Source organism: Opisthocomus hoazin, chromosome 3 (assembly GCF_030867145.1).
Source record: "Opisthocomus hoazin isolate bOpiHoa1 chromosome 3, bOpiHoa1.hap1, whole genome shotgun sequence".
NCBI lineage: Eukaryota > Metazoa > Chordata > Aves > Opisthocomiformes > Opisthocomidae > Opisthocomus > Opisthocomus hoazin.
The window spans coordinates 15,473,575-15,500,194 of record NC_134416.1 but is presented as its reverse complement, the minus strand read 5'-3'; the positions used below and the strand labels follow the sequence as shown (position 1 = coordinate 15,500,194).

Genomic DNA, 26,620 nt, shown 5'->3' with positions numbered 1-26,620 from the left:
TGACAGATCTTTGATTAAACTGAGCAGCAATAGATTAAATCCCAATTAAGTCATTTATATTTGTGGCAGGGCTTGAAAGAGAAAAGAAAGTGAGGAGGGAGGGTAAATTACAGTGTTTTCTAGGCTTACCCTTAAAAATATGGGACCTGACTTCAATTATATTTATATCCATTCAATTCTACTGACGTCAATGGATTTACTCCTAAATTATGCCAGATGGAAATCAGGCTAGCTATTACCACATTTTCATGCATACAACCAGCACCCCTTTAAAAGTACTGTTTATTCAAAAGCATGTCCTCAGACAACATGCATCCTCAGACAACCCAGCTAAAATCAGAGGAAGGGGCAACCAGGGAAGCGGAATGCCAGGGGAGAACTGTGGAGTGATAGAAGAGGAAGGGAAAGAGGAGATCTGGAGCAAACTTCCTTTGCTTTATCTGCACGTGCACATAACCTTCACTGAATCCTGGGCACCAAACCGATAACCTCTGGGGCTGACACAAGACAACATGGTGGCTATTTGCTTCCCTAGTAGAAAATCAGTCTGTGGTCTGTTTTACTTCTGACATTGGTATTCTTCTACTTCAGCCTGCAATGCTGCTGCTTTCAAAACTTTGAACCCCTTTGCAGGTCCACGCGGGGTTACAGGTGCGTAAGTGTTATCAGTCAGCAGCTGGCTCCTCTAACTGTTTTACAGAACTGTTCACTCGCTTGGATGCGATCCTACAACCACAGCCCACTCCTTCTGCTTGTGCTTGCAAATATCCAAGCAGCTGTTTCAAGCTATTTGGAGGGGCTAGAGACTGAGGTTTTACTTGATGGTGTCCAGGCTAATGGAAATGGATGATGTACGTGACCTTTGATGAGTGCAAACAGCCCCTGTCCAATCTGAAGTGAAAGAAGACAGAGAAGCTAAAATTCCTCTCTTTGAGGTCTCCTTGCAGCTGTGAAGACTTAATCTCATAGGGTTATGGAAGGTTCAGAGAAGGCTGGTCCTATTTTTGCCAACAGGGGATTTTTCAACACCTTCCAGCCCATTCAACAATTTGTACCCTTGTCTGCACTCATGATCTCTGCAGTGCTTCGGTGGCTGCTCCTTCCACTGCCACCCTCCCGCAGGCTCCCGTAGCTCAGCTTCATCTCCCGATCTCTTTCAGTGCTGTCCCACTCCTCCCTTCTCCCAGGCTCTATTTGCCTGTCTGCACTCCTCCATTTGGCTTATGTCTCACAGGAACAAAAATCACAGCAGAGACACAATGTCTGATGTGTGGTTCCATGTTTCCTCCTTCCTCTGCCCTGCCTACTCAGATGGTTAGAGTCTGGAGCAGGGTCTGCTCCTGTTGGTACTGTTTGTGCTGCAACCTCGCACCACGGCGTTCCAGGTTTGGCTAGTCCCTAGGCTCTCTCACACTAACATAATTATTAATATTCTGTTATTAACAACAACAATCGCCACCAGAATCAGTGCTGCTCTCTTCCTCATTTCAAACTCTTGCAACAACAAAGCAAAAACCCCACAGTAAGTCAGCTTGTCCTCAATAATCAGCTTTCCCAAAAAAACACAAAAGCAGGAGGCCTCAAGACAAAAATGTCACGTAAAAGATTCTCACTACCCTGTGCAGCTGTGCGATCCCTCTCCACACTGCTCCTCTTTGTGATCCCTCCAGCTTCTGCCATCTCTTCCAGTCTGCCTTGGTAACATCTGCCTGCAGTTTTGGGCATGCATATTTAAACCTCTGTTTGGAAATTTTAGGTGGGAGAACGTTAATGCATTCTTTAACCCTATGATTCAGGGATCCAAAGAACATAGCAATAATAAGCATTTTTTAAGTGGAGTGAACACATGTGTGTGTTTAAACCTAAAGGTTTAACATATTCCCTCCCGAAGGACCCTGCAGAAAGACTCACAGGACAAGACAAAGCCAGAGACAACACCATAAAAGACTTCTTTTCATAATAATGTACAAACTTTTAATTCCATAAACAAATAGGTAAGCTTCTATTTCCATAACAGGCTTCTCCTCAAAGTGAACTTTTTAGAGCCATTTCCATAAACACCGCTGACATTTCCAGTATGAAGCACACCGAAGCAGCTATGTCCACGCTACACATCGGCAGCCTACTCTGGCCGACGGTTGCAACTATTTTCAGCACAAGATCAACAAATGAATGTTTGCACAGCAGCATCTGCTCAGCAGAAACGTCTAAATAAAAAAAGCCCCAACAATAACATGATGTGTTCACACAGTTTCAGGAATCTTCACTGCGGCTAACAGTCATTAGCATCTAGTGATTAAAACCCAGGTGCTTCCTTCCATCAGGGCTACTGTTACCGTACGAGCACCTGAAACTCTGGGAATCCAAACAACATCTGAGAAAACCTTTGGCAAGTCTGTTTGTCTGCAACAGCTTCACTACATTGGGAGCAACAGGTCCAAACCCCCATACAGAGTCTCCTTCTGATGTACATCCCAAAGCAACAGCCGCTTTAGGTCCAGAGCCCTTTTTTGTCCCCTGGCTATTGAGCAGGCGCACTGTGCAAGCCAATACACCCTTCCAAAGGACGGGGTGGAAATCCCTGTACTTAATAAAAACGTTCCAGGATATCCATCTAGATCTCCAAGATGGTCCCTTCTCTACCCCATCCCTTTCAGGCTGTTTTTTACCTATCTTGCATCCAAAGTCTAATGTGAACACTGAAGACTGCATCTCTATGAACTCTGTGAACTTCGGGTTTTTCCGCTTGATTTCACTAGATTTTCTGTTTGAAGCAGTAACGGTCCTTTACCCTTCTTGACCAGTTTTCATTGCACAAAGAAGAGGACATAAAACCGTGTGTGACCTGTAGAAATCACATTTATTCTGTCTCTATTTCTCTGTCCCCTGCAGCTGGTTGTTTAGCGCTTGCATTAAAACTGGAAATGTTGCTTTCTCATGTAGTCATTGTGCAACTTTTCCTTCCTTCCCTAATCCTTCAAGCGAGGAAAATGGCCAGGAGAAGGTTATTGTGCATGTTGGGCTGTTTGTCCATCTCTCCATGGGGATGATTAGCAAAATACTCTCTCCTTAGATTTACAGTTGTAAAATGAGATCAAAATTTGGCCGTTCAAGGGATGTGTTACTGCTGGAAGTGATCAGAAACAGCTGCTTTCAAAAGCAGTGATGCTGGCTGTTTGTGGTAATTCAGCAAGTGGTCTTCAGAATTTTACTTGTGAGGACAGGAGAACTTTGTTGAAGTATTGCTAAATAAGGTATCTACTGATCAAAAAAATATAGCAATGCTCCCAAATTCCTTGCAATGCCACGATAATCATCAGATGGTAATCTCTGACAAGGTTAAATCTAATGTTATTCAATGGCTGTTCCCCAAAGTAGATTCCCTTTTGGTAGTAAAATCATTATCTTACTGTTTAAACATTCAGGCTTTCCTCTCTATTTCACAGTTCATAAAGCACCTTTATGGTGTCGAGGTTTTTTTTTTCCGAACAGACAGAAGATGGTTTGTTTTTCCTGCTTTGATTAAATCCTACATCCCACGAGCAGTGAACCTGTGATAGTGCTCTACTGTTTTTAATTGTCTCTTTCTATTAAGATGCCAGCACTGTACATCTTTCCTGCAGGCCCAGCGCGATTTTGCTACGTGCCTGGCATTAGCGCTGTCGGGTCTGAGGTTAATATGTACACTGTACAACTCATTAGCTGTGCATTACTATCAGAGCCAAAAATCAACATGATTGATCCAACAATATGCTTGGGCTCGGGACTGAGACTCAAATGAGGTCTCACCGAAAGCAAAGGTCAGCAACTTGGCACAAATTTTGCTGCGCACAGAGAAAGCTTTTCTTCCAAACTATTCATCAGGGAAGGTACAAATGACAACTAATATGGGCCTCATTAAAAACGAGAAGAGGAAACCCCTTGGAGAGGGCAAGGAGGCTCCCTCGCCATCAATTTTTTTTTTTTTCCAGTCCTTTCCTAAAGCTTTTATTTACGTTACAGTAAAGACAATGTGGACCTTAAAGGTAGCTGTGGGGCTTGGGCTTTAGGAGACTCATTAGACTAATTATCTTGATGTGCACTATCAATTACTGTCCAGTTAAGCAGAGAGGAAAACTCTGCAGGCAGAAATAAATCTTCAGAACTGAAGGAACTGGGGGAAGGGAATAAAAGGATTTTTATTTTTATCAGCACTATTGTTTCTTTCAGTTAAAACTCCAGCACCAAAACATTTCCCATCTTAAAATAACTAAAATAAAACAGATGCTAGTTTAAGAGTGGGAGAGAGAACGATACAAGAAACCTTTTCAACCGTGGATTTGTTTCAAGCGCAGTTCTTACAAGGATTTCACTCCTAACTCAAGCACTCTTGCCACAGCCAGGCCCTGAAATCAGTACTTCAGAATATGCTATTTTACATACGGTATCATCATGTTTTTCTTCCTCAGTAAGCAAGGGTGTTGAAAATGCTATCGATACAACAATTAGGCTGCTCGAGAAATGCTTCCCTGCAGTCTCCAGAGTTGCTGTGTTGCAATGTAATTGTCTAATGGCCCATTTTTGTAAGGGCTGTCATGGTATTATGGGAATAATTTTATTTTTACAGGATACGATAATAAGGTAAAAGGCTGGTGTGAATAGCCTTAGGAACCTATTACATAAACAGAGGTTGAGGATTAAAATTGGACCGGATTTGTAGAGCCTGCATCAAGTAAATGTCTTGCCACACTGAAAATACATAATGCATACAACTTTTCCCTCTCCACTATTTTTTTTTAAACTCTCCTATTCTTCTGAAGGTCAGTCCCTCTTTCCAACAGAGAACATAGCTTCTTCTCAAGGTATTTTTAGAAAATCCGTTTATTTTTCTCTGTTAACAGTTGTTTGGCAAAACAGGATACAAGGCATATATTGCGTCTGCTTGTACCAGCAGCGATACTCTGCTCCTCTGCAACACCCCTCAAACATTAACCATCGGTCCTAAAAGCACTTGTGGGTAGAGACAACGCACCTCTGACTGCAAGCTGAGTGGGCGAGCAGGATGCAGCAACCGCTATGCAAAAAGACAGGGAAAAAAACCCCCAAAACGTCTTCCTCTAAATTAGGGCATTTTTACTAGGAACGGCTCCGCTTTTGCCAGAAGTTTTCTCCATGGGAATCAGCTGGAGGTCCTGGAGGGAGAAGAGCTGCCGGGCAGACAGAAGAGGGGTTTTTTATGGCCTATTCTGCTGCTTTCTAATCTATTTATTCATGTCATTAATCAAAAAGCTGAAATGGGAGTATTGTTGTGCTAGAAAAAAACCCCCGATGACTGGGGTGAGAGGAATTAATATCGGGCAGAGCCTGAAGGTCAGCATGCCCCTAATGGGCCCCTCTATTCCCCTGAAGGTGATTTTTAACTTCAGGAGCAAATGAGCACAAGGTAACTTTGAACAGAGAAACGCAGCTCCACGGCAACTTAATGTTTGGAAAATCTGGGATTTTCGAAGATAGACGATCCCTTTCCTTTCAAACTCCTTACACGCAGCCAGCAAGCAGAAAAATGCAGACAAACGAGCAAACAGACCCAGTGCAAGGGCGCAGCTCTTGTGAAACGCTGTCTTTCAAAGCGCTGTCTTTGTCAGCGCCCATCGTGTCGCAGCAATGTGTACTTGGGGCAGACCGGCCCCAGAGATGTAAGAATGAATCTGTTTGTCCCGTCGAACTGAAGTGGGATCTAGGGGCTGGAGGGTGAGCTGGGTGTCCACAGCACTGCTTGGGTCAGTGCGGTTGATGGGGGAGATGCTCAGGGCTTTCCTATTGCTCAGGCTGCATTTGCCTTGCTCTTTGTTTCGGCTGAGTTTGCCCCAGAGCATTGCCTTAATAGCAGCCTCCCCACTCTGGATAACCGTTCCACAGCATCTCCGAATGCCGAGGATGAGCTCCACACCTTCCCAAACTAACATGCCAGTCTGCTTTCTCCCACCCTACATCCCACAGCTGGGCAAGCCCTTTCCTACCCTGCCACTGCTGACACCCTACTTGCACCAGCGGAAGGAGGCAAAAGGAGACCAGTTGTTTCGTTGCTTCAGCTCTTAAAATAATTGGGAAGGGCACCCTCTGCTCCCAGCTGATGGCAGGGCTGGGTACAGGTTCAGCAGAGGTGTCTGCTACCTTATGCAACCCATGTTTTATTAAGGAGAGGCTCATGTTACATCGAATCGCATTTGAAAACCAGGGAGCATCACTGTCTCAAATTCCTTCACTTGCCTTTCTTGCAATACTTACTGTCAGAGGCTGAGAGAAAAAAGGCCTTTCGCCTGCTTCTGAAGGAAGGAGATCAAAGCCTTCCTTCACATCACACCTGTATCTTTCCTGCTTTTTTTTCCAACTGAACTTGACTGCAGATATGTTCAAAACACGGGCTTTCAAACCTGCAAAGCCTCAAAAGGTGAGCTGACCTGGCACGTGTGTGGGGGTATGTGGACCCTTTTGGACAGATCCAACAGCAGCTGCCAAGGCGAAAAGAAGGAGACTCCAACATCCTGAAAATTTAGCAACATCTAGAAAGAAAATCCTTCATCTACTAAAACCTAGAAAGTCCCTTGTCCAGCAAAATCCAGCCCAGCCCAGCCAAGCAGCAGTTCAGGTTTGGGTTATGTAGAAGAAAGAGTTAAGCATCCATGCCATGGCAGCCGTGCCGTGCAAAGCAGCCAGTGCTCAGGACCACGTCGGGATGTGCTCCCACAGCCACCACCCTGTCACGTTGGAGGAACGAAGAGAAACAGCTCCCACACCCCGGGGAGGCAGCGAACCCCCCCCCCGTTTCCTTTCTGCACCCTCTCCTCCTTCCAAGCTACAGCTCATCGTTTCCCCTCTCAAACCCTGCCCCAGGTTGGTCAGTGGGACATCTGCAGAGGTCCCTCTTGCAGCAGAGCCACGGGACACCACAGGGATCCCACTTGCGGTCCATGTCCCCCCTGCCCGCGCAGGCACAGCTGTCAGAGCAGGAGTCGCCTCTCCGGTCTCACCATTCCTCCAGACGCAGGAAGGGAGAAGTTAAATAAAACTTCACGGCAGGATGACATTAAAAAGCAACCTGCTCGTCATTCCCAGGGCTCACAGGAACAGCAGCAGCAATACGCTGGCTTTTGTAAAAGACGTTAAGCCAGTTGTCAGGATGGTCAGACCGAAACCGAGGGTGGGCAGGCAGGGCGTGATTACCTCTGCTGGGATGCAGCCAGAACTAACACGACCCTTGTGAGAAGGGCGAGCGGATGTGCAGGGCTGGAGTTTACACTTCAGCTCAATTTCTGAAAGAATAATTTAACACCTGCAAGCTACTGCAAGCACAATGGCGCTCGCTCCCCATTTAACGGTGCTCCGTAATTATCTGACAGAGGGGTTTTCCTCCGCTGTAACAGCCAACTGCACTGCAGAAGTATAAACTTCCAAGCTCAGGTCCTTCATGCCTTCCATTTACCATCATGTCCCTATAATTTTTCATTATTTATTTAAACTTTTTCTTCTTTCCAATCTCCTTGTACTGAGCCCTTCCGCCTGACTTGGACTTACCATGTGCTCGGGTCTCACTGGCATGGGAAAAAAAATGCACGTGTGTTACAGATAAAGACTGGCAAAGCCTTTAAAACTGTATGGTGAGTTAAATGGCTGTTTTCAGCCCGAATTTTTCTTACTATATCCATTTACTGAATGCACCTAAAGCAAGAAAGAGAATGATGTTACTGCTGATAAAAGTGGCCTGCGGAGGAACCTCGCTGAAGCTGGGAGAGGAAATTACTCTTCATGCTATTTCAGGTTTACGTCTTTCCTAAGAACAAGCTGATCGTTATCCCAGATAATGAAGACTGTTAATGTAATTAAGCACTTTGTTGTGGTGTTTTACAATGCAAACAAATAAGTTCCAGAATTAATAACCTGCAAGGTTAAGTGACACAGGGCAAAAGCAGGACTCTTCATTTGGATTTAAGAGCTCCACAGCAAGTAATTAGCTGGGATTTAAAAGTACAATTTCTAATTTAGGGGACACAGAAGATTTTCTGATTTGAGGTATGTGTTATCTCCAAATGGTCAGATCAATTTTAAGATTATGACCAGCTGTGTATTATCAATATGAGAAATCGGGTCCTTCTCTAACCATTCAAAAGAGGAGGCCAGGATGAAATTGCCTTGCTCTTTTTCCTGGGCATTATAGATGGGTCTTATTTCCAAACATCTCTGGATAATTAGTAAAGAAAAGAGAGATTGAAAGAAAAGAGTGAAAAAAAACCCCGTAGAGAGTAGAAATTGCAAAGGAGACCACACTACAGGAATGTAATTTCCTTACAAAGAAATTAGGCATTTGATCAGTCCACGTTTGAACACACACTGGAACAGGCTGCCCAGGGAGGTGGTGGAGTCACCATCCCTGGAGGTGTTCAAAAAACGGGTAGATGTGGCACTTCAGGACATGGTTTAGCAGGCATGGTGGTGTTGGGGTGACAGTTGGACTTGATGATCATCAAGGTCTTTTCCAATATATGATTCTATGATTCTACAGTTTATTTATCTGGTCAAACCACACGCTGATTTGCACCGGGTGTTAAGACACAGTACAACCCAAAACTTACTGACGTTTTAGCCTAAACAAGGTACTTTCTAGGGCTAGAACATGGACCTGGGGATTCGCACAACCCAGATTTTATTCCTGAACATGCCGCTGGTTCAGCCTGCCGAGGGAGAGACCAGCCACACACTGCCTAACGAGGCAGCCCTCCTTCCCAGCCCCTTCTCTTGCACTGCGATTTGCATTTGTCACAAAACCTGCAGAAAGCTAATGCTACCCCACCGAGAGTAATGAGTTTTCTACCAGCACAACTATCTGATCTGGCTCAGGGTCAGAGCAGCATTGCCACCACCCGATGGAAGAGCTGGGAGAGTGAAGGGGGATGGCGGCAGCCCCAACCACGGATACGGCCATGCCAGGGTTTTTAAAATGCTGCTTGGCAGCTGCTGTGCTTCACGGGAAGGTGCTTAAAATCAGATCTTCACAATGTTAAATAAAGGCAAAATGCTGTAACCATGTGATGGGCTGGTGGTTTTTTGTGCAGCCCGCTTTGTTAAGCCCGCTTTTACAAATTGGTAATTTTATAAAATTTAAGACTGAAGCTTCCTTCCCATTCTTTGAAAACTCATTTATCTATGATGAGAATAACAACGTGTCTCTGTTGCTGTCTCTTATTTTGCTAACCAAAATGCTAACCAGTGAGCATACTTCCAAAGGAAATGGTAAAACAGAAATGTTTTAATTTCATACTGGGGGGAAAAAAAAACAAACTCAAATACACTCTCATGCCATTTGCCTAAATCTTGTTTGGACATCTTGCACGGCTCACAATCTTATGTTATCACTCCCTCCTCTGAATCAGAGCAAGAGCAGAAAGATAAATATAATACTGCAATCCACGGCTCGATACCGAAGAGGATCACTCTGCTGTGACACGCCTCGCACTTCGGCTCTAACACAATGACACGGTTGTCTAAGGTTTGCGGAGACTGAACAGCCTGTCATGTATTAACACACTTTTCATTTTGGAGATAGTGTCAGGAGCTGAAAAGCAGCTCCGATTCGCCGTGCCGCTGCGGATATCTCCCTTCTGATATCAGGTGTTTTCTCCCCTCTGACCTCCACGCCAGCAGATTTGTGGGAGCAGCGACACACTTGCCCTACGCATCCAGAGAGATGGGAACGGGAACAAAGCGCTGGGGTGAGAAAAGCCCAAAAGGGCTCTTTTTCTGCAGCTTCAAATATTAACATTATAAAAGACAACTTGCAGCGACTCTTTTTTAAGTTTCTCAGAGGAGGTCTGAGATCATTTTACAAAGCCCACTGCCTGGAAGACATTTGACGTTCAGAAAGGAGAACAGTCCCTGGCTGCAGAAGTGCTTGTTCTTTCCTCCAAGCCTACATTTAAAGTGTCTCTGGCACAGTGAGGACCGGGAGAGATGCAGAGCTCGGGGTTTCATTTAGGTTGTTTTGTTTAACCAACCCAGCTACAAGCCTGGCGCCTGGCTACAGCTTCAGCTTCCCCTGAAACCAGTCGGGCTTTTGCTTGTGTGGCCGACTGCTGAACTGGCAAAAGCTACCTTTGCAAAGACACTTTTGCCAGGACACCTTTCTGTGTTTGCATTCAAGAGGCAAAAATGTAGATAAAGCTTTTGCCAATGATACCTTGGTCTATTGGAAGAGATGTTATGAAATGATAAAATAAATGACCATTTCCTCAGTGTTTCAGCTTTCCAGTGCAAGAGCAGAACTTGCTCCTCACGAAGGAACTCCATGGTAGGTGGATACGCGTGAGCAGAAAAGGAGCAACGCCTGTTTCAGCTCCTCTCTGAGCCACAGGATGTGCAGAACTATAAAAAAGTGGGGGAAAAGAGGTGGAAAAGACATTTTTACAAGGATTGAAAGGATTCCTGGAAAGAAGAGGGGCAATTAACACACACATGGAAAAGCTCCTCTGTTAGGATGACATTACTAACTTCTTTTTTATTCTTTGGTCACTAAAAGTATCTTTACGGAGAGCATTAAACCAAGGAAACACCTGGAAAGATTAAAACCCACATGTAGCTGTTCCTTCCCACTTAGCACGCTTGTTAATCCCACAGGTCTTGCTGAAGTGAAAAGACAAATACAAGAAAGAAAAGGTGATGGGGATCAGGCATACTTCATTACAAACCAGCCCTTGACATTTCCCTTAGTTACGCAAAAGTTTTAGGACGCTGGTGACTAATAAAACTCCCCAGTCCTTGGCCGGCTTCAGAAACCCTTGCCGTAAGGTCAAGGTCAGGACAAAGTTAGTGCCTTCATTAAAAAAAAGAGGGAATATGGCATCTCTAATGATTGCTTCTGGCTGTTTTTCTCCTTAGCTGTAATAATGCCACAGTAAGCGTTTGCTTTCTTAAAGTGATGCAGAGCTCTTTTCTTTACCTGGTGAAGGACCTCACTGCCCACCCTGGGGCACAGCCAGGGACCTGATGATGGAAATGGATGTTCTGTGCTGAAGACCACAAATTTAGGGCTGTCTTCACAGGGAAGTTCAGGGAAGGTGGAAGAATCCTGTTAGCATGCAATTGCATAGTACCTTAGATAACCTACTATTTATTTTAATGCTAACCACCTGAGGGAGGCTCAGCTAATGAATCTATTTTTGTAGTACCATAAAGGCTGAAGTTTAGAGCTAAGTTTAGAGCGGAGACATATAAAAAAATGTCAAACCAGGAAATAGCTTAATGAAAGCAGCAAGTAATCACGGCAAATTACAGTGAAATTTCTATGGGATTACATTTTGCATTCCCCAAACAAGAAGAGGAATTAATTTCATTTAACAATGTTCCATTTTGCTGAGAATTCACTGTAAGGATATGCTATGTAAATAACATAATGTGATGCCATAAAGGCTGTCTTAAAAGTCACAGTCTAAGATGCTTTTCAAAATGGATTTCAGATTTCTTCCCACTGCAGTCTATGGAAAAATATTTCTATATGGAAAAATAGCAAGATATGCCACAAATTATCACAGAGAAAAAAAAAACAATGGCAATATTCAGAGGAATACAAGGCACATGTTTTATTTGGTGGCTACTAGCAATGAGGTCCTTTTCTAAACTCCAACATTTAGAAAACAACCAGCAGTGGATGTGGTAGGGAAGCTCACCCCAGGAGACTAAAGCTGGTATTCCCAGGGTGCTTCCAAGAATCACTGCAGAATTTAATCTTCCCCCACTTGGAAACCCAGGTTTGTTTCTTGCAAATGCCCTGTGGTCAGCACCTCACCTAGCTGCCTTGAACACCTCCTCTGAAACAGTATATATAGAGTTTGCATCTATATGGACTGTATATACACCTTCCTCTCCCACCCTGCAGGTTATCTTTCTTTCACCCAGGCTTTACAAACACTCCAGTAACAAATAAAAGCAATTTCACAATGTTTTTTACCATATGTAGTGATTTTCTCTGCTTTTCAACACGTCTCCAACATGAGAAGTAGCGGGGAACTTTTGACCTCAGTCGGCTACTATTGCACAGCTTTGGGTGGTTAGTTTAGTAAAAAAACATGTTGACTTTTGGGTAACAATGTCACTGCAAATCTCTCCAGGCTAATTCTTGATGACAGCCACTGTAAATACACTGGAACGTGCACAGAGCTGCAGCCTGGCCCTATTAAAGGCAACGCAAGTTTCACCACTAAATTCAGCAGGACCTTGAATCACTCCATAATGAGTAACACGAAATAAAATCTCAGTCCATTAGGCAAAAAAAGAGGAGAAAGAAGTGTGTGAACAGGATATTGTGTATTAACTGTAAGGAGAGGAGATTCATAAACCAGAAGTGTGCCATGTGTCTGCTTAAAATGACCAGCGAATATTTTATTTATAAGGTCTATATGATTTGCTACAGAGCAGTTACCCTTTCAGAGGAGAGGATTTTGCAACAGAAAAAGCTGCAAAATAAGCTTTTCATAAGTTTATAGAAATGGATACAAAAGGGAAAACAAGATTAAAGACCCCATGGCTGAACAGTTTAATACTGTTAAAATTTACTTACCAATGCTTTGGTGTTTTAACCTCAAATTATTCCCCCAATTTTTTACATTTTCTACAGCGCTAAGCCACAGAGCTGTGCTGTCCTCCCCACGCTGCAAGCTTGGTGGGAGGGACAGGAAAACACACAAAATCTGTCTGGAAGGTTTTGCAATCTTTGCCTCACTACAAGAGGTGTGGGCTGACCCAGGTGTTACTAAAAATTAATGGTGTACCTTCTTAAAGGACGCTAGCTAGAAATATAGCACCTGGGCCTGTGGCTCCCATATTTTCATCTACAAAATCCCACACAGACCTAAAACGTACAATATTTTTTTCCGGGGCAATGGCAGTCAGCTTTCCACACCTGTGCTGGATGCAGAGGCTGAAAAGGCAGCGTGTACAGAGTGGCCATACTTCCACGCGCCCCAGCTGGAGAGGCAGCGATGCTCTGAATGCTGCCCAGGCCATATCTGGATGGGAGGTATTTCTAGGCATAATCCTAGTGCTGTCACCGTAGCAAATCCACACCTATCGGTACAGTGCCTAGAACAAGTTCTGAGACTGCTGATTTAAAACCAGATCACCTCATACAGATACCATCCCTGTGCATTCAAGGCTTGGCTTTCCACAGGTCAACAGATTCCAAAATACTTTTGAACTGAACACCAGGTTTCCCCTGTGGCATAAGATATTTTGAGACTTAAACTGTGCAAAACACGGGCTAAGAGCTGCAACTGTGAGCTCAGCCTTCTACGAAGATCAGCTCAAATGTAGGGTTACAATTAAAGAACAAGCTCCCAGGCACATGGGGACACCACCTCGCGCTCCAGACCATGCCCAGGTCCTGTGGCCAGGCACAGTGGAGGGGTGGACCATGGACCAAGTAACTGGTTACTTCCCAGGCTGGGAGTAGGAAGGTGGCATCTCATACATGAACAGGAGACATAAAAGCAGGGGAGCTCGAGGCTGGTGTCAGTTTTTGTGACATGCCCCATGCCTAAACTTGACAGATCAAGAGACTTCTGATCTCCCAGGAAAGTCTTTGCTAATTGTCATACAGAAGTAAAGACTCAGGGGGCCTTCAAGTTTTGGTGGTTTTTTTAAAAGCACAAAAATTGGCACGTTAAAAAAGAAAGGTCTTCACGGAAAGCTAAATCAAAACCCAGAACCTCATTTAGCCTCTTCACTTTCAGACAAGGCTGAATTCAGGAACACAGAGAGAGCGAGAAAGAGAGAGCATAGAAATGAAAATAAGAATGTTTTCATTACCTTTTCTGCAAGCCAGCCTAGATGCCTAATCTCTCGACTTCCAGCAATCCCTGTTTTACCCAGCTGGTCTTTGACCTCTGCAATCACCCTGGGGATGAGCTCATTGACACTGGAGTGGATGGCATTGAACCAGGCCTGGGCTGTAGCCGAATCCTTACTCCTGAGCACCACGGTGTGCTTGGCATCAGGCGAATGAACTTCAATAAGTCTAGAAAAATGGGGGGGGAAAAAACATAATGTTCACTCATATATCGTTTGGCAGCTAAATTTATTATCTCGCTTAGTGTTAGCAATGCGAGAAGGATGCTAATATCAAGACCTAGCACTAATAACTTACCTTTCACAACACCTGAATAGAGTAAGATCATCTTAACTGAAGCCAGGTCTGTACCGGCATTCAGGTAAAGTCCTTGAGAAGGGATTTGCCAATGCTGATGCAACCTCACTTCTAGCATGTCAACAGGAGTTTCAAATATAAAGGCAAGAGGAGCATTCGCCCGTTAACATTCACTGACACGGCAACCGCCCAGAACTGCACAGGAGATGACTGTGGAGAAGCAGGGGATAAGCTGCTGCCTTCTTTAGCTGGATATCACCGCACACCCAGAGTTTCTCAGTGTGCTTATTTTACACATAACACAGCTAAACGAAAACCACCCACATCCCAAATGAAGGAGTTTCCTTAGGATTGCACTGTGGTTTCAGCGACACCACTAAGCATCAACCAGAAGCCCACTGCAATTTCCAGGAGTTACCAATGACCTCAATGCTCCATTTAGATCCTGCTAACAGCGGCAGCAAGAAAGTGCTAACCGCAACTGTAAGATTGCTTACAGGTATCTTTTACAGTTTTCCAAACTCCTGAGGAGACAGATGCTTTTTTTCCCAAAAAACATGCTTACTAGCCCATCCAACGGGCTTCCAGCCCACAGCTGTGGTTTGAAAAGCACAGGCAAACACAGTTTCCAGGAAAAAGAATTGTGTCATGGATCATGCCATCCATCATGCCATCCATCATGCCATCCATCACGGTTATGGGACCTGTGCCAACACCTTTGCTTACAACAACAACAACAACAATGCTTTAAGAGGCAGCTGCAGCTATTTCAGCTCTGTTCTCAGTGAAGTTATTAGTTACTAGTGGGGCTTTGTGTGCTCTTTATAGCTTCATGGGCCACTTTTACTTGAACATTTGTTAAATAACCCACTAAGTAACAGTCTGGTGTATTTTTATGTAGTGATTATAAACCCAAGCCCTGGTCATTGCCCATCATTGAACTCTGTATCACATTTGTGCTTTTTCATTACACACGTACAGAGACTGCCGCTGAACATTACCCACACAATTTCAACCTGGGATCTGAGCTTAAGCCCGTACTTCTGTCCTGTGTATTGCTGCCTGATCTCTGCGACACACAACGACTCCTTTCTGTGGCAGAAAAGTAATTAGCAATTTATTCAGGTTGAGGTTCAACACAGTACTGTAATACAAATATGTTATGCAACTACAAAATCCTGCAATTTGGAGCTTAACTAACAATTAAGAGATTTTAATTAATCAGTTAAACCAGAGCAGACTCCAGAACAGAGGGTGACTCGATCTGCGCAGCTGTTGGGCTGGGAGAGCGAGGACTGCTGGTCTTGTGTTTGTCCATTTTGGGAAGGGGATGTCTCCACGTAGACACTGCTCTAAAGATAGAAAAGGTCATGATTTTCCAAACTCAGCAGTTGGACTGTTCAGGGTTCTAAATCACTGTTTGCATAGCTTAGAAGTGGGTTGATTCTTCAAAAAGCGCTGAGCCAACACAGTAATGCATGTTTCCTCGGTAAAGCTGCTGGAGATCAGCACTGTCTGAAAATAAAGGCTCTTATGTAGCCACTCCAGGATGCACCAAGGACTCAAGTTCAGGTACCAAAAGCAAATTTCCTTGTCAGACAATGCAGTTCTGGTGAATAAGAAAACTATGTCTGTAGATAGGCACATTCCCAATCACACTCTCATTTTTTTTGAACTGCAAGGAAAAGCCATCTCCCTGACGGTTCAGATTTAGCCATTTGTGTCTGATGATCAATACAGTCATGCACAGCTATCACACCCTGGTCTGTCTTTCCATCAGAAACACTGCTCTCCCACTGCCGTCCAGATTTTAGTTTGAACTTGTTCTTGTAGGTAGCAGCTATCAATGGAAACAAACTATACATCATGGTAATTGGTAAAATGTTGCTTATTACTTACAGAGCACTTTTTGGCACGAGATCTCACGGCATTTTACAAATGAGGTCAGTGACAGCACCCCTGTTTCACCACCGAAGAAGTGGGAAGGTGCCTAACCCAGATGAGGCAGGGAACAAGCCAGGAGCAGCACTCCATATTTTCGGCACTCTAACTCCCATTTTAATACTTCTTTGAAAGAGAAGAATTATTTGGACAGCGCAGCAGTACTGTGCTGTTTTTGAAAATGTTAATGCGCCGTATGGATTGTGTGAAACAATGCTCTCTACAAAGCCTGTGGTTTCTATAAGGGAACTCCCACCTCCAAAGCCGCTGCGTATCGTGCGGTAAACAAAAGCGCCGAACAAGGACTACAAAGCCACAGAAGAATGTGCTGCTTTTTCAGCTGCAAAGAAACAGGAGCAAACTTGTGTAAGTTCTTTTTAAGTTACAGTTGTAGCAGGCTTTGGTTTAAAAATAAATTATCTAGACCCGAAAGAGCTTCCAAATGGCAACTCGCTTCCTTCCAATTTGGAAAACGCTTAAATTCTTACTTAAAGCAAGTGGATTAACACACAAACTAGTATTTTGCTACTTGGGCCTTCAACAAAGCGCAATTCCCTTGATGGTGGCTATTTAAGTATTTGTATAAAAAGAGCTCTGTTCTCTGAAATAATGAACTTTTAGACACCTCTTAACAATTCTGTTTAAGAGGTTCTAATCTATCTATATTCTAATATATACACATTCTATTCTGATATCAATGTATATATTCTAGTATACATATGCACACACACATACTGAGCCATGCTTGCAAAAATACTCTTAAAATATCATTTCTCAGTGACTTCTAATGGGGCTATTTTGGGGACTGCTTGTCAGTCATCAAAGTTTGATGGCGATGTACTAACAACTGCAGCAAGTCTACCTCATTCCCCGAGCTGAGTGACAGGAAGATTGGATGATACATGCTATGCTTTTCAAAAGTCAGTTCAAAACAGGAATAAATGTTGCTTTGACAGCCCTGAAACTGAATCCTTTTATCCCTGGCACCGGTCCAGCCCGAGGAATATGTCTGCAAACACCATTCTCCTGCAAGCTGCTAGGTAAGGCACCTTTTTTATTCATACCTTAAGGACAAAAGTCTAAATCCTCAACTGCCTGAACTCTGCTACTGGCTCTTTCTGTAAGATCTGGGCACTGAATTATCCTTATAAAACCGGGCTTGCGGATTTCAATTACAGTTCCAGGACTCCTGTCTCCGCAGTCAGTTGGGACAGAGATACTAAAAAAAACTTAAAATCTCCCAGGAAACCCATGGGCTTTGACCGCAATCGGATGCTGAACATGCTGCATTCCTATAAACTCTTCCCTTTTCTGCCTTTCAGCCTACACTGCTTTGATTCACCAGTCCATTTGGACGATGGTTTTTGTAGAACAGCTGACTGATGGCATTTCCATATTTTTTGAAAAGCAAAAAAATACCAGTGACCTTAGTAAACTTCAACACTAAAGCACTTCAATGTTTCCAGCAGTCCAGCTATTGTAGCTCTGATTTGTTCCCTGGCTAAAGTGACCACCGCTTACTGACTTCTGTTTATCTGCAGTTCAGTGATAAAGTTCCCTTAATTCCCCACTGAATTGAAATATTTAGGGCAATGCCACAGCTGTGTTTATTCTCACACTCCACCACAGTTATGTAAATACTGCATATGGAGCTGTTTCTGATAAAGCCCATACCAACCCAAAGGAATTATATGTTAGCTCTAGATGGCTGCCAAGATGTGCGGCACCTCTCCAGCTTGGCAATGCATATGAACGATATCACATTTTCTCAGAGATCATTTGGCAAACCTTATAATAAAAGAGTAATTTTCTCTCTCCTCTCAAATAGTCCTGCTGAGCCAAGGAGTGTTTCCAGCATCCCCTTCTCCACCCGCGGAACACAGGGGTGACACAAAACCCGTCGCCTCAAATGCCACAACCTTGCACGTTAAGAGACCAAAATTCCCTCTCTCATTGCATCATCCAGAGCTTTTCCTTTACAGAGCAACAGAAGAAGCTGAAAGCAAATGTCTGATAGACCATACTCATTCCACATTTGATAAGGCTTCTCTCTGTAGGAGTGTTCATTGTCTAAGAAATACCTTTTATCACATCTCTGGAAAGCACTTCTCCCACCATTATTGGCTCAGGACCAAACCAGGCACTGATTTACACTTTGTGCCTTTTCCCGCATCAGATTATGTATTCAGTGACTGATTAAAGTGTGGAGTAAACCCCTTGAAGTTAATGATAAGCTGGAGCCAGAGTTATTCGAGTCCATCATGCTATTTTGATTTTGCACCGGCATAGCCAGGAACAAAACACTCTGCCACTGACTCTGTAAACTTAAAAAGGGATCAAGGGCCAAACTGCTCGCTCCATCTCCTCCATCATTGTCTGCACATGAAACCATGGAAAATAAATTTGTTGATTTCTGAGTGTACAAACACAGGAGCCTTTCCAGAATGGGGGGGGGGGGGGGGGGGGGGGGTTAGAGGAACACAATCAGAGACTATATTTAATTAATTGTAGGTTTTGTTATGAAATAAATAAAAACCCCTGTTAAACTTCTTTTTCAATCCTACATGAAGCATGAGGAGATGAACCAGGAATAAAATACATTAAAATTAAGCATGGAAACTTCGGGTTTAGTCTGCAAGGAAAATATTCCAGAGACACACTGTTAGGCTTGCAACAAATTCCCCAGCATACACTGAAGAAGCATCTTCATTTGATGCACCTAAATGGAGGCAAAAGCAGTTTTACCAAGTGAGCTATTTGGTAATCAATAGGAATTTTTCAATGTGATAGTCTCTTGTCCTCTCACCATCACAAGGGTAGCCGCTGCATTAACAGTTACTTGCTGACTTCCATCTTACAGTGGTAAAAACGATGTAGTTGCTTGTTTCTCGGGAGCTGGACTAGACTGATGTCCAAATAGAGGGTGTATATATCACTAATGAGTTGTCACAGTTGAATTCATTTCTATTTGCTGCCAGCTGGGCTCTAATAAAAAGGATATCAGCAGAGTTGCACCACATGCAAGTAAGGATTTTGTTGTACAACGGACTTGCTCACACCACTGTGTGCTGACGCCGACTTATCTGCAGAGCACATCATGTTCTGCCTTCTCTACCCAGAACCACAATAAAAGCCATTTAATAGTTTTTAAATGTCTATGGATGTTAAGAAGGAGAATTCTTTCCCCACATTCCCCAAAATACCTCTTATCCTTTTCCTTCTTGTATTATTCTTTCACATTTTGGTTGGAATAGGGCTGAATATTGATAACGCAGGAATACACAGTCCAGCCCTCTTCACAGTTGATTCAGCACCAAACAACGGCAACACTGCTGTTTCAAGGAGCAGTGAGGTCAGTTACTCAGAGGAGAAAGAATGATTTCAGAGGTATAGTAAGAATTTGATTTAACTTTTAAAAGATGCTGCCTGAAACTTTAGGACCAGAAGATGTTGTGGTTGGTGCAGTCAATACATTGACCGCAGCTCCCTGAAGCAACTCTTTTACAGCAAGATGGAAAGTTTATTAATGCTACAAAAAAAAAAAAGTTGTTTCGGCCACAAAAGCTGCACCTCTAGCAAAGCCACAGCCAACCTCAAAGCACCTTCCACAGCAAAGCAAACCTTCTGCAGCTGGAGCTGCGTCTGGGCTAAGCGAAGAGCACCTGGTTGTAGCTGGTAATAGTGGTAAATGACCCCTTCAGATTGAGATGAGGGTGCAGAGTCTCATGCTGCTGCATAAGTAAGAGATCATGGACTTGGAGAAGAATTAGATGTCTTCTGAGAAAGAACACCACTGTCATTGTTGCTGGTAGGCAACACCATAGTAGGACCTACAGGAAAGAAGTGTAGACGATCCACAAGCATGGACAAAACCTAATAAGAAAAGGGGACAAATGAGCAGGACTGCTGTTAGATCAGCTCTGTCTTGCGGATGAACTGTCAGGGGAGAAAGTCTTACTGGAAGAGACAAACAGCAAGTCCACCTCATCTAGCATTACCTGTCTGAATGTCTCATTATTTTATACGCCCATTGTTTGGCTTACACGATCAAAAATGCCCAATTAGTTGCCAAGTGAGGCAAAACAGAAGCCGGGACTGTTCACCAATCATGACGACAAACCCACAAATTCCCTCTGGATCAATTATTGACCTCTGAGCGCTGGTGAGAGGGCATCACCTGGGAGCCAGCTTCTCCAGGTGATGCTGCTGGCCTCTTCAGGGATGGCAGGCATGGGTCACCTCCTGGTACTTTCACTACTGGCAGTAAACTCATATTCCCATTTAATAGACTTGTAAATTGATGGAAAAGTTGTTTGCAAGTGATGAGAAGAACTAACAACTTCAGCCTAACTCTCCCTGATTCCTGCTACAAGAAAACAGGAATTTCCATCAGCAGAAACGCATGTGAAAGCTGGAAGTGACAAAAGGGTATTGAACTAGCAATGTCTGTGCATACCACTTCAGCACTAAAGCCCAGCCTCAGCACTTACCAACATTGAGCTGAGGCATCTGCAATGGCAGCCCATCACCTGAGGCTCACGCTGTGGCTGCCATTCGCCATTTGCTGCGATACAAGTGACTACAGAAGGGGCAGGAGAGAGCAGCTTCGAATACATCACCTGAAAACCCTGCTCGTTGATTAGCGGTGGGACAGCCCAGGTCAGAGCTGTAAGACTGAAATCCAATCTGCAGACTGGCTGATAAGTGAGGGAAAGCCCAGCACTGAGCACAGGACAACAGCCAGGCAGGAGAAAGGGTCTCCAGGTTGTCACTGGCTCCAAGCTGTAACACAAAGACCATGGGGACAAGGAGCACAGCAGGAAACTGAAACCCCTACATACCAACTTCCTTTGTTTGGCAGATCTCCGGGGTGTTAAAACTGCTCTCCAACATTATTTAGCAGTAGCTTGGATGTCAGCACTTACATACCTTGACATACAGAGACGTACGCACAAACCAAGCTTAACTGTTTGCCCTCCTCTGCCCTGCCCTGCAGCACTCACATCGCTCTTTCTTTCCCTTTAGTCTGCGACACATTGCTTGGAGCATTTCTCTTTCTCCATCTCTTCAGTGCTTGGATTTTTCTCTTTTTTTGCAAAAATGTTTACTAAGTAAAGCCTGCTGCAGTTTTCACTCTCTTGGTTCATCGCTTCACCTCGCTGGTTGGCTTCTTTCTTCATCACTTTTTCTTAATTCGTTCTCCTCCCTTCTCTCCATGCATTTCTCAAGGGACTTTGTTCTTCTTGTTCCCCCTCCCCTGATTCATTTCCAGTTCCTTTGCTCTTATTCCTGTTCCTCAGCTCAATCCTCTATAGTTGAAGCTGCTTGGAAAAATCAACATTCTTTCACTTTTTCAAAACTCTCCTAACTGGAGCAGTGGCTGAAAAAAAAACCCAAAAAACAACACAAAACCCCACCAGCATATCTTCTTTTTCTCCATTAACTAATAATTTAAATATTTTCACAGAAAAGAAAGACTTTGCTTACAAGTCTGTTAATCAAAAATCCAGCTGAAAGCGTTCTGTCAGCTTCGGTTACTGCCACCTCCACACCACACACATCCTTCCTTGTCACCCACTCACCCTGACACATTTTATTCCTCTCAGGTCACATTCGGTCAGGTTCACACACAGACACACATATATACACAAAGTTTTATTTACACTCACATATCTGCATGCATGCACAGACACTTTTTTTCACTAAAAGGTGCAGGAACTTTGCCCATTCCTATTCGATTTGTGCTGGAGATGGGAGGGACCCCAGGAGCTCGCCTGTCTGGCCCAGAAGGATGGGGAGGGAAAAAAGCCCCATGTCATTATGTCAAGGGAAAAGATTGTGACTTGTTTTTCAAGATGAGGAGACATGACTAATCCCAGATTCCCCAGGACCTGCACAGACTGAAGGTCAGTCACAACATGCCGTAAATCTCCAGTTCTACACTGGTATCTCAAACACCCTGCAGGAAATCCCAGCGGTTTCCACTGTGTGCCCATACCCTGGCACATTCCCCCAGCATTTCACTTCTCAAACTATCACCCACATACTACAGCAGGTCCTCAGGACATTAGAAAGACATTTTAACATGATTTAACAGAACAAAAATTAAACCTGAAGTAAATAAAAGTAGACGAACATCCACATTTCAACCCAGTTTGTTGATGTGTTTGTGTAGAGGAATACCCTTGAGGCTGCTCTGCAGAAAATGGCCTTTGAGTTATCTGGTGGGGTTTTTTTTCTTCTGAAAAACTTAGCTGGTAATTTGACTCAGAAGAGACTAAAACACTCCTCTCTACAGAAGGGACAGTCCTACAGAGGTGTCTGATCTCAGTGACCTTCCAAGAAGGCTGAGAAGGAACTGAGGCTGAGATATTAGCTAGTACAACCGAGAGAAAAACCAATGGCCTATTTGGCTGATAGAGAGTTTCACAAATAATGGAAAATAACTATTCCTAATAATGAAAAAAGAAAATAAAAATTTCACCCTTTCCACCTAGAGGCTTCAGAGCTCTAGCTCCTACAGGGTTGGAAAACTGTCCCTTAGCAAGGCAGATGATTGCAGCTTCCAAAATGCCCAGCGACTGCAGAACTGCCCAAAAAGCAGGTGATGCAGATGATAGAGGACTGTCAGACAGCCCAGCCTGAACCAGTTATTAACTCTAGTAGTTAATGATTTGCCCCAAAACTCTGTTAGATGAGAAGGAATGCAGTCTTAGGGGTCTCTCATCTGACGCCCCTAGCCCTGAATGCATTGACCCTAGCTACCAAGGAGGGTCCCACAGCCATGCAACTCTTAGTGAGGACATGTTAAAGTGTCAGAGGACATGTTCATGTATCAAGGAGGAGGAGAAGGCCTTCCCCATCGCCCAGCCATTCATCCATCCCACCATTCCTCTCCCCCACACCCCAACTTCTTCCCTCTCCTAGCCTCAGGGCATTGAAGGGGATGTTGCAAATGCCTTCTTGGCTAAATCACCTAACTTCTCTCAGCTTGAAAAGAAAGAACAGTAGATAAACCTCAAGTGCCGCCTACTTGTTCACCCCTTCCAGTAAACACCAGATCTGGGGGATAGATTAGTGGTTGCAGTACTATAAACAAAAAAGAACATGACAAGAAACATCCAACTTTACACAAAATAAGGATTTGGATCCATAACAATAAAATGCTCTGGAGCTAAGGTGAAAAACCCACATTTGCCTTGATCTTAAATTCACTACTCTTTGTGGGCAAGGATGTAAAGGGCTTCACCATGGTAGCTCATCCTTCTCTAACAGACCATGCGCACTACAATGGCCTAGCACAACAGGGTGGTGTCAGGGTGAGGGGAGAGTCAACCAGAGTTTCACTCTCATTATCGTCATTTTTGTTCTTTCTTGGATTTGAATTATGTCCTTTCAAGTTGCTTTACTTTAATGTTGGATTGTTGATTTCTTCCTTAGTTTAACAGTAATCTAAACAGATAATAAACACAGCCCATCAGGAACAAAAAAAACTGTAACAAAAATTCTTGATATAATCAGGACTTTGACTCTAGCAGGCTCAATGACTTCTTCAAAGGACTTATTGATATTCATATAGCAAAACATGTCTGTACCAATAATGATAATTAAGTGCTATATGCCTTTCATCCAAGGATCTCAAGCTGTAGCTCACAACAACACTGTGAATTAAATATGGTCTCTCCATTTCACAGAGATTTTGTCTACAGCCGGAGAGCAGCTCAATAACAGCATGAGGAGCAAGGCACACATTCCCTGGGGAGGTGTGGAGAAGGAGTTTTTCTGCTCCCATTATAGTATCTTTACCTGTGCTCTACGCCCCATGTATACATAAGTCCTTTCTCTTTCTTTTGTCCATCTACAACATATGGTAACAAAAAAAAGACCCAAGTTTCCTAAACCAGGGGCCAATCCTGATAAATCTGTACTGTCCAATAGGAAGGAAAGATTTCCGCCTCCCCAGGAAGCCCCACAGAACCGCTGGTGTCCACCCAGGGCTCCAGCGTGCTGCAACCGGGCCAACACGGTGATGGAAATGGTCCACCTCCTCCTTACTCTCAGGTTCAGAGCTCAGCCTTTGTCCAGCACTTCACCTGATCTATCCTTTTACCAGTAGCCAGTGTTGTTGGTTGAGCGCAGTGCTATCAAACTACCTCTTAAGAGGCAAGAGGCAAAAAATTTGACATATGGGGCCAGTGCTCTACAAGAGCAGCCGTAACTCCTTCTTGGTACCATGGTCACTCTCCATAGCAGTGCCCTGCTCTCTGCGAGCCCCACACCAGGTACATGGCTCAGGGGACCGGCTCCCTTGTTACCAGGGAAAAAACCTGGGCTGCAAAGCTGCACACCTGAATCATGCTGCTCTTCGAGGAGCATCCAGCCTTTGCTTTGCATAGCAGTGGCTGCTCATGCCTGGCAACACTGAAGTCTGGTCCTGTTCACCAAGGAGGAAATGGGCAGGGTAGAGGCATGAGCTAGCCCATGCTGTCATCAACAAGTTGTCCAGATTCTTCTGCACTGACTAATACCCTCAGTTGCCCTTAAATTATACCAGCATGAGCCTCAAGAAGTGCAGGAGCTAAATGTCTTTCGTTCATTCATAGAATAGAATAGAGTAGAACAGCATACAATACAATATAATACAATAGAAGAATAGCATATTTCAGCTGGAAGGGACCTCCAACAATCATCTAGCCCAACTGCTTGACCACTGCAGGGTTGACAAAAAGTTAAAGTGTGTTATTAAGGGCATTGTACAAATACGTATGTTGACAGGCTTGGGGCATCAACCACCTCTCTAGGAAGCCCGTTCCAGGGTCATTGGATCATTGGATCAGCAGTGAAAGTGGGAGTGCTGGCAGGTCCCAAACTACACGTGGTCATCCTTCGCAGAATTTTACTGAAAAGGCATGGAGATTATCCTAGTATTCCAGATATCACCTATATAAATAATCAGCCTCACAGCTGAAAATGCATCAGAAAAACATTCAAGAGCCTTTTAAAGATGCTTGTCTTTTTATTTCATCTTCACACTCTTGCTAACTTCTTCTGTTTGTAATCAGCAGTCATGACTCAAGTCTTTTGGCACAAGGACTGGTTTTTACTATGTTGTATTAAATTCAGTTGAAACTCAAACTTTCTATTTTAAAGAAGGTTCAACCTTTGTTTTCGTGACTTCTTGTAACAAAAGGAAATACCTCCAAATTCACCAGAATTTGTTTTACATTTAAGATTTTGAAATTTCATTTCAGAATCACATAGCGATATTTCATGCTTATGTAAATTACATGCTTATACACCAATTACAATTCAAAATGTTAAAGCCCACTGACCTTGTTACTGTGCATTACTGAAATGTTATGAAATAATGTAAGAAAATTTTAAAAACAAGAATGTGTGCAAAAGGAACCAGTTTGGGGAATGACAGCTTTGCAACAAATCTTGTAAATACTTCTTTCAGTGAATCAGTGCTTCCCAAGGCAAAAAAAAGAAAAAAAAATTTCACTCAAAGTAATGAAGCAGCTTAAGTCTATAGCTGCCTTTGGAGTACACAGGTCTCAGTCTGTCTTGAACCGCCCTGTCATCCCGGGAAGCTCAGGTAATTCCCAGATGCAACTCAGTGCACAGAGCTCAGAATGAATGGATACCAGCCAGTTCCCCTGCCACCTTTACAATGTACCTGCTCAATTTTACCTTCTGATTGTAATTCTCAGTCCAACCCTCAAGCGGACAACACCTAAGGAAAGTTTCTTATCTGTTTCTCTGCCTGTCCTCAGTGTGAAGTTTATGAACTGCACCCGCACTTGCTACAGGGCTGCCTCTGCCTGCAGCTGGCAGCCAGCACCACGCTGCTGGGAACTGGTCCTTGGCTCATTTTTCCCAGCTTCAAAACCAAAGCAAACCTTTCCCATCAGAGGGCCAAATCCTGCCAACAAGTAACTCGATCCTTAAGACTGGATCACTGCTGAAGTTCCGTGTAAGGATCACGCTGCTCTGGACTCCTGCCGCTGGAAAAACGTGATCTGTGCACAGTAAGTGCTGGTGGGATCAGGCACACACCTCCTGCGTTTGGCTGAGTGAAGTGCAAGCAGGATTTTACGGTGATTTCAAAAGCAGATGAGAAAACCTTTTCAGTCCGTGCAGCACGGCCTCATTCCTCCAGGGAATGTCGTGTCTCCTGTGCCATGTACCTTTGTATTATGTCTCACATCTTTAAAAGCACCAACAGAAAAGCACCAACAGAAAAGAACCAACAGAACAAACTTCACCTCAGAGACCTATTGCCTTTTTTTTCTCCTTAATATCACTACCAGAATTTGATGAAAAGCTTTTTATACTGCAGTAAGATTTACTGCTGATTGGTATTACCAGCTCTGACTATTCCCACATGTCCCTTCACTGGGAAGTGATGCTCCTCTGTGAGGTCTGACATTAACTTTTAATGCTGCCACCAAGAAGGACACTCATCTGTAAAATTGCAGGCAAACAACAGGCTTAAGTAGTAATTAT

The 26,620-nt window shown here is 43.8% G+C and overlaps 1 protein-coding gene across 1 annotated transcript in view; it reads right to left on the bottom strand.

Moving 5' to 3' along the window:
• Positions 1 to 26,620, bottom strand: part of SNTB1 (syntrophin beta 1) — a 119,458-nt gene that overhangs the window by 27,423 nt on the left and 65,415 nt on the right. Inside the window, exon 3 of the mRNA XM_075415623.1 lies at positions 13,834 to 14,041. Within this exon, the coding sequence (XP_075271738.1) occupies positions 13,834 to 14,041 (208 nt within the window). The remainder of the gene's footprint in view (positions 1 to 13,833; positions 14,042 to 26,620) is intronic.